The 9616-nt window shown below is 36.7% G+C and overlaps 1 protein-coding gene across 2 annotated transcripts in view; it reads right to left on the reverse strand.

The window, feature by feature from the left end:
• The window catches only part of LOC134793737 (uncharacterized), a 41891-nt gene extending 41592 nt beyond the window's left edge, over positions 1 to 299 (reverse strand). For both annotated transcript variants that reach the window (XM_063765393.1, XM_063765392.1), the window contains exon 1: positions 161 to 299. In XM_063765393.1, the coding sequence (XP_063621463.1) occupies positions 161 to 224 (64 nt within the window). In that variant the 5' untranslated portion in view covers positions 225 to 299. The remainder of the gene's footprint in view (positions 1 to 160) is intronic.
• Positions 300 to 9616: the final 9317 nt, after the last annotated feature.

Here is a 9616-nt window from a genome sequence, read left to right on the forward strand (position 1 = left end):
TAGTATTCGTATAAAAAAAACTGTTGGAGCACATTACACTCTAGAGAGCGAAGTGGGAACATTATACGGTAACTACTCAAAAATATTACGGTTCCTTCGTTTAGCTGGTTTATGGCCTTTTATAATATAAAATAAAAATAAAAATATACTCAAAACTTACCGTTACTGCTGTATATCGATGCCAGAAGGCACCCGATGAATAAATAATTCATCCTAAATCCCATTTTGTTTGGATTACCATTATACGCAAACCACTTTCAATAAAATCACACAATACCGCGTAGGTGGTAGGTGAAATACTGTTTACTGATTTTCCTAACTTAGGCACACGTTGTATAAGTATCTCACTTTCGTATGTACAATTTTATAAATAAAATACTATTTGTTGCACAATATTAGCTGTTATAATATATATATCCTGTATTGTGTACGTCAACGTGTACAAAAATGTATATGAAACTAACTTCATGTAAGATAATCATTATTATCAATCGATTGATATCGTTTAAGAGGAAGTTGAGCGATAATGAAGCGATAACATTGGAAATGCGACAAATGTGATAATTAAGTATTTGTTTTTGAATGATTTGCGATTAAATCACACTTATGATATCGGATAATAGTTTTAGACGTACCTAATGCTTTTTTAGTGTACAGTCGCCATCAGATATATCGGAGCGGCCAAGGTGCTCACAAATATCGGAACACGCCTCTATTGTCAGGGCGTTAGAGCGCGTGTTCAGATATTGTGAACACCTTGGCCGCTCCGATATATCTGATGGCGACTGTACCTACCTAATTATAACCTACCTATTGATGGAATAGGTTTATGTATAGGTATGTAATATATAAAAACGAAACAATAAATAGCCATTTCATAGCGGGCGATGCTCAATCAAAGCCACTTAACCTTTTCGACGCCGTGTCAAACACAAATGCTGTTTTTCGGACGCCACGTCACCGAAGTGTCAAAACTGAAATTGAACTTTATGCATATGCACGTAGGTCTATGTTGCTCTGTGGTCTGTGACCGATTAATCCGTCTTTGGCGTTGGACCTGCGGTGCGGATATATGTAGTAAGTAGGTAGTAAGTGGGTAAGGGAGTACTGTCTACAATATAAAATCCGATTTTATTTATTTTTACTAGTTTTAAGGGTAGACAATATAAATGTGTCACTCTTATAACGGTATCGACTATTTACGGATTTGTCAATGTAATCTTTACAAATAAGTACAATAACAAAAATACTTAACGACATCAAAAGCAATTATTCTTTCCGATGTAGAATAGCTTTAGTTTTGCTTACACGTTAGGACAAAATAATTTAGTCTTTTGTTTTTCAGCCCTGCATTTCTCGAGTTTGAATTAAGAGTATTTTACACTAACAGATTTTTACTAAAATTCTTTGATGATAACGCGGTGTGACATACGTGGTAGGAATTTAAAAGTCAATTAACTTTGTTCTTACTGATATCGGTGTAATTGATTTATGCGTAAATGCCGCTAAATATGATACTATCGAAAGCTTTATCTAAAGCAGGTTCTGCTGATAATGTATAAAGACGGCTACTCAATAATCTGAGGTTATTTTTAGGGGAAAAACCAGTAGTTTCAGAGATAAAGAGGGGGGGGGGATGGTCGGACAGACAGGCGCACGAGTGATCCTATAAGGGTTCCGTTTATTAGGATTTTGAGGTACGGAATCCTAAAAATACTAAAAAATGTTGGGGAGCCGAATGTGGTTCCTAACGTGACAGTAAGTGCTGGTGGTATCGTTTTGCGGTTATTTAGTTAGGTAGCGTAGCGTAACTTTTATATTAAATATGTTGATATCATGATCGAATTGTAGGTAGTATCTCGCAATGACTTATACAGGGTGTGGCCTGTAATAAGAGCAAAAAATTAAAGTACACACCCTTTAACTAGTCAGGAATTAAGACCAAATAGTTTCAATTAATTAAAATGAAAAAATTTTTTTGATTATTTTCTAACAAAATTAATCGACCCAGCAATGTACTGCAGACATTATGTGTCCAGTCGGAATACTTGACATTGACGTTTACGATCGTTTTCAATAATATTGAAAAACGTATTAAATACATCAATATTGCTTTATAAGCATATGCAATTCTAATTAAATAGTCACATCTTTCAACATTACTTAACAGTTTTCTTATCAAATGGACCTGACGGGCAAAAGGGCGAAATGAGATGCTATAAAGTAACTTGAGCTGTTTATTAAGCAGTTCCAACAAAAAATGCGCACTTTTATAAAATCACTGATAATAATTATGCCAATCTTACTGGATAACTTCACGATTCACGAGATAACTTGCACTTTTAAAATTTTGTAAGAATGTTTCCTTTCAACGACAACGACTACGAACGACGGTACAACCTGTTCTCCGTTTGACTCCGCTCCGACACGACATCGACATGTGCAATACTAGGTGTAGGGCCTTCTCAAAAGTCTCAAAACGAACGAAGAATTTCACAGCTAATTCATCTGGCTGTATGTACACGGCGTACGGTCACCATCAGAATCAATTTGGTGCACCCACATTCGTAGCTCTGAGTTGAAAATAAAGCTCGGTTAACATTTACTCTTGTTTCGTTAATATCATGTTACATATTTCACGTGCATAACTGATTAATTCATAATAAATTTTATTATTTGTATTTTGCTTTATTTTGATTTTGCAACTTGACGTACATTGTCATGTATGTAGGAATAGAGTAAACAATCCCTAAAAAATTTGCAATGCGTGGTTTATGTCTTGTGACTGTGAAGGTTTAATACAATAATTATGAACTTTTTGAAAGGCGACGCACTCCGGTAGAAAACAGTGGTAGAGTCTGTGCGTAATGAAAAGAAGTATTATGAACTTTACTTATAATAAAACGCAACGTACTTGTTGTAGCAAAGTACTAAATATGTACAGGGTGCTTAGCCAAGATGCCAATCGTTTGCGCCGTAGTGAACGACACGCTAATGTCTCTCTCTCTCTCTCTCTCTCTCTCTCGCTGTCGCACTAATATCGACGACTGATAGAGAGAGATAACCGTTTCGTTCGCTACAAGCGCAAACGATTGGCATCTTAGCTCGGCCTTCTGTTCTTTTCCGTGATAAAGTACCTTCGATAACACTAAAGAACGGCCAACCAATTTGGTTAGTTGGTCGCTTTAGAGCCATGTACAGTACCTACAGATGTGGAAGTTGTGGAAAGTGAAAGTTTCCAAGAAGTTTTTGAAATGGAAAGCTTTATTTCTCATACAAAGATCACTTTGACCAGGTCGTAGCTACGTCTATCTCTCTCTTCCTAGCTATTTATTCTCACATGGTGGTGGGGTCAGCTCTCCTGCTTAACCTTCTCCGCTTCGCCCTGTCCACGACATCGTGCTCGGATAACTTGCAGTCACTCATGTCCTTTAGCACTACATCCTTCCATCTTGTTCTGGGTCTGCCCTACTAGATCTTCGACCTGTAATGGAAAGTTGTAGTGCCAAATTTCCTACGTAGTCAGAAGGCCTTCTTTTTACGTGACCATACCATCGCAGCCTGCTCTCCTGCATTTTATCGGCGATGTCGCGCACGCCTACGCTTCCTTGTACGTACTCGTTATGGATTCTGTCAAGCCTGGTAACGCCGCACATCCACCTCAGCATCTTCATCTCGGCGACTTACGTGTCTTTGAGTCGATGCCCACGTCTCGCTGCCATACATAAGAACCGGCCTTAGTATACTTTTGTATACCAGACCCTCCTTGAGTTTGACCGGCACTCTTCTGTCACACGTAACCAGTCACTTCTCGCCATTTTAGCCAAGCTGCGGCTATTCGGTGTTGAATGTTGCATCCACATTCCCAGAATGGTGCATCATACTACCCAGATACTTGTACTGATCGCACATAGTGATTAGTTGCCCATCGATGGAAATTGGGCTAAGCATATCCCTCTACATCTTTCGCTTTATGTAAATAATTACATCACCAAGAAAAAAATAATGAACAAACACGTATAGTTACTGCGTTTATTAATCATAAACAACTACATAACACAAGTACTTACATTAACACATCTAACAAATTTATAAGAATAACACTTTTCAGTTTCCATTCATAATCTTGCCCGATAGACTGCTTTTGTGCTTTTTCTTTTTTCGATGTGATGTATCATTAAGTATCCTTATTTTATCAAATGACTTCATTATGTATGAGGTACTTTTTCTCCTCTAATCGACTTCTGGGTCAGATCAATAGAATACACATAGTTTTGATTTATTGGTACTGGTAGTTGTCCAAAATTGCGGAGTATTCTCTGGTATACCGCCAGCAACTGACTCGAATATCACCGCCTGCACGCTGGCTGATAGGCTGCACCGCCGTCCCGGGCCCCGGGCACAGGCAGGCTCGTTGTCCCGCAAACGTGGCACTACGTTCAACGTTGACGATGTCACTGTCAGTATGCCTCCTATCGGGAAATCGTTTGCGGTGCAACAGCTTGGTTTGAACGTCTTCTGGCTCCACCGTTCAATCATGTAATTCAATCATAAATAAGATTGGATTACATAAATAATTGTTGTGCATTCGCTTGACAGTTGTCAATATTGACAAAGTTCAAAGCATTTTTCAAATAGGTAGGTAATGAAGTTAAGTGTTTTATGGAGGTTTTTATTACGAAATTAAATTATTTTAAAAACTGTTTCCATTACATAGAAAAAAAAGTTTTTTTGAGTTTGTCAACAAAACATAACGTGTCATTGCACATTGAATGAGTTCTGATTTCCTAATAATAAGAGCTTCTCTGTATTCATTTTTAAAATTAATTGTACTAAAAGGCGCGTACCAAGACGTCCCGGTACCATGACATCTTACGTTACGCCAGATAAGCGACCGTAACGCAATGTGAAAATCCATTGCTTGCTAAACTTGACTTTAAATTAAAATTTCTCCTAAATTAAGAATTTTGAACCATCGGGACCACTTGGTGGTAACTTTGGGTACTCCAAGGAATCTCCAGTTTGATTTTTTGCTCTTATTACAGGCCACACCCTGTATAGTATTTATCAAACTGGAAGGGTACGCTGATTGATGTCAAATCAAGACAATTTTGCGACATTTGGTATTTTTAGGTTATAAATTTTATGGAGATGACACCGATCAGCGTACCCTTAGAGTTTGAAAAATACTATAAAGATGTGGCAGTTATAAAGCAATGTTACATTATTTGATACCGTAGTGCAGTATGTAGTAATATTTAAAGGTATATAGTTTATGGTATCATTACAGCTATGTAAAGTGTCATTTTATGGAACTTGCTAACTATGTAAACAAACCGCCATATTGAAATTCTCTGAATGATGAATTTACTAGTGACATTTGTTTACATAGTTAGCAAGTTCCATAGAATGACACTTTAGTAACCTTTATGATGATGCCACGTATGAATTGTAAAAGCAGCAAAATTATATGGTAGCCCCAGGGTAGCCCTGATAAATGTTCAATCATCTTGAGTCGGAGCATAATATACTAGTGGCTCTGTGAGCTGTAGACCTCGCGAGCAGAGTTTAAAACTGAATAAATGTATGGTTCCGTTGTTTTGAAGAATTTCGAGAATCTAATTTGACCATAAAAACTTAACTATCAATTGCTTACAAAATTCGGGAATTGGTTTAGATATGCGACCTGTAGAGTAGAACATATGGACATACGAAACAATTTTTGGCTAACAGGCCAATTCAAACTTACACTGATATCAGAAAGACATCTAACTGATGTCATTTAGTTATCGTGCATTTCACTCGTTCTTGTCCGTACATGTATTGGCGCAAGCGAGACGCACGATGACTACTAAATAACATGATAAAAATATCATCCCGATGTCAGTGTACGGTCGATGCCCCTTAAGTATACACGTCGCCATACTAATTGTATAGAAAAGTGGATAGAGTTAGACCAAGAAAAGTCTGCAGAGATTTTGACAGCACACGCAGTGCCAATGTTATTTGTGCCAGTGTCAAAATCTCTGCAGACTTTTCTTGGTCTAACTCTACCTATGTTAGGAAACCAACATTACCTTTGAATTAACCTGTACACTGCAACTAAGAAGCTTCGTGCGCGAGTGTGGCCCATAATTTCCGAAAATAATTTTTTCTTCGAGGCAATTACTCCGTTCTCATATTTTGCGTTGCCCATAATTTCCCGAAATCATTCATTCTCGGTAGCAATTACTCCGTTCCCATATTTTCCCAATGGTTTTCTTCCGCAATCGCCTATTTTTAATATTTTTAAATTAATCTTTTCCTTATAGTTTTCGTTCTTTTAAATATCTAGGATAATATTTTCTTGTTACTGTATGTTAATAGTGTAGTAATTATATTTGTTACTTGTAGGTATTTCACATACAACAAATATCAAAAACACTAAAATTAAAACATAATCTAAAAAACTACAAGTAAAAAACCAAACGCTGCTAGCCAATAACTCTAACCATACCTATCTCTGGGAGCAGATTCGTTTTTAGGGTCATCAAAAAAAAATAACCCTAACCTACCTATCTCTGGGAGCAGTTTCGTTTTTAGGGTCATCAAAAAAAAATAACCCTAACCTACCTATCTCTGGGAGCAGTTTCGTTTATAGGGTCATCAAAAAAAATAACCCTAACCTACCTATTTGAAAAAAACCTGTTTATTTTTACCACTAGCATTAAAAAAAAGAGAAAATGTGGAGATAGAGAATATTTAGTTAGTGAAAAAAAAACCTACTGGTTATTTTAACTACTGGGATTAAAAAGAAAAGGGAATAAATTGAGAAAAGGAAAATTTAGTTTATGAAAAAATGTACACGAAAAATTAAATAAAGCGAAGAGATTCCACTGGGAAAAAATGAGAACGGAGTAATTGCCTCGAAGAAAAAATGATTTGCGGAAATTATGGGCCATTTTAGCGAGGCGATCCAAATTAAAAGGCTCAAAGTCTAACTAACATTATTGTTAGTTAGACTTTGAGCCCGGGAAAGCGCAACGTACGAGCAACCTACAGCTAGTTCCCTGAGCCCAAGGTCGACCACTACCCTAGGCAATGTTAACCCCTGCGATTTATGGATGGTGACCGCCCATGCTATAAACGTAAGTGGAAATTGACTCCTGGAACAGCCATGCCCTTGAACTAAAACCGCTAAAAAAATGTTCAAACAAAAACTCAAACGAATACGCTTACCTCGCGCTTCGCGCTCGCTTGATCAATCAGCAATACGATGGTTAAGTGCAAAAAATAAATAAAAAAAATTGCATTTATTGGGGATCGAACCGGGAACCTATTCCCATATCCTTGCTTGTAAGCGTCTTTCCAACTGCGCTATGATAGCATTTAGATGAACTGACGAAATTTGGTTACTTATTCTCGAGTAAGAATTTAAATATCTAATCTAAAGAGAATAAAGTGTATAGGGGACGGTCATGAACTATAGGGGGCAGCACAGGAGCCGTCAGATCTTTGGCGCGAAGCGTAGATGTGTAGTTTATGATTCCGATGTAGCCCACGAGATGGCAGAACCTACTATGCACAAGGAAACCTACTTACGAGAACGGTAGATGGTAGCACTTGCTTTGGCAATGGACATGTGCACATATGTTTCCGATTAAGGCCACAAGATGGCAGGCCCTCCAACGCGCACGGTCCCTATAGTGGGCGTGCGTGAACTATAGGGGGTAAAATAGGAGCCGTCAGATTTTTGGCGTGAGGCGTAAATGTGACGTTTATGCTTCCGATGTAGCCCACAAGATGACAGAACCTACTATGCATAAGGAAACGTACCTACAAGAACGGTAGATGGTAGAAAACTTGTTTTGGCAATGTACATGTTTCCGATTCAGGCCACAAGATGGCAGACCCTCCAACGCGCACGGTCCCTATATGTAGTAGAGGGTTATTGTCATACTAAATTTTGTAGTCACAGTAAATTTACTGCCATCTTTCGATACAGGATTAAAATGAAAATGAAAAAAAAATATCAATAAATGTATATATGTATGGATAAATGATTTTTTTTATTTTTAGAACGCCATATGATTTTGACCCATGTTCTTTTACTGATATGAGTAAAAATTGTTAAATATAAAATGGTGTCGCCATCTAGACGAGCATAGGCCAAAGGTATGGCGCCGTATATTCAAGAATCAAATTTTCTTTAAAGCGCAAAAAGCCATCATCTGTTGCAAAAAATAAACGAATGCGCTTAGCCCGCGCTTGATAAATAAAAAATACGATTTTTTTTTCATTTTTTCAAAATAAAAAACAACAATTGATACGAAATTTAAGTATAAAAAAATACAAAAAGTTATGTAGCAGCATACAATTACTGGGGATGGAACCAGGGACCTCCCTATGCAAACAAAAAAGCGAACGTTTGCAAAATGCGCCATGATAGTTCTTACTAAAGCTGACGAAATTTAGCTACTCATTTTCAAGTAAAAACTAAATATCTAAATACCGCCGAAACCAGTGATACAAATTTTCTGAATTTTTGGCCATTTAATCTATAAACATATATCAAAAAGAAAAAACTCTTATGATATCGATACGACTATTTGTTTAGGCGACAGGTATCACGACTCCGCTATTTTTAAAAATTTCCAAAAACCGGATTGACAAAAAATTTTTATTTAGTCATAGAATCTGGTCACAAAATTTCATGAGAATCGGTTAAGAATTGCGACCTGTAGAGGAGAACATCCGGAAATACAAAACTAAATATCTAAATACCGCCTAAACCAGCGATAATTTTTTTCTGCATTTTTTGCTATTAATTCTGTAAACATGTCTCAAAAAGAAAAAACTCTTATGATATCGATACGACTATTTGTTTAGGCGCCAGGTATCACGACTCCGCCATTTTTTAAAATTTCCAAAAACCGGATTGACAAAAAAATTTTATTTAGTCATAAAATTCGGTCACAAAATTTCACGAGAATCGGTTAAGAATTGCGACCTGTAGAGGAGAACATCCGGACATACGAAAGCAAAATGCCCGAGTCAAAACGTAGACCTTCGCTTCGCTTCGGTCAATTATCAGACAATCAATGCTGCACTGCAATGTTACCATTCAAATTACGTATGACTCATACATTTACTCCAAAAGCTCTTAAAAACTACGTTCCATAATTAGTTATGTAGCCGCGTTTTTGTAAATATCAGGAAAAAATCAGAAAAAAATATGAGATTTATAGAAATATATAATTAGTTTTATTAGGTTTCATTTTATTTTAAGACCGTAATTGTTTTCCGGACGTTAGGATTTTTGTTTTTCCTTACCTATTTCTACGAATACAACTTATTTGTATGTTACAAATTTTATTAATAATATATGACACGTATATTTAAATATTTTATAAATCATTTTTAAACTCCAAACCCTCGTAGGTAGGTACTTGCCAAATAAAAGTTACCAAACCGATACTGTAACTCTTGTAAGACATATATAAACATGTCAGAAACAAAAATCCTTATTGGCGTTGAAACAAACAAGGCCATATAGTTTATCGCCTGTAAACAGCCCGCAGTTCACAGCTACAGTGCTAAATAAAATAACATATAAGTAGTCCTAAGCCATTGGACA

The sequence above is a fragment of the Cydia splendana genome, chromosome 9 (genome assembly GCF_910591565.1).
Source record: "Cydia splendana chromosome 9, ilCydSple1.2, whole genome shotgun sequence".
Taxonomy (NCBI): Eukaryota; Metazoa; Arthropoda; class Insecta; order Lepidoptera; family Tortricidae; genus Cydia; species Cydia splendana.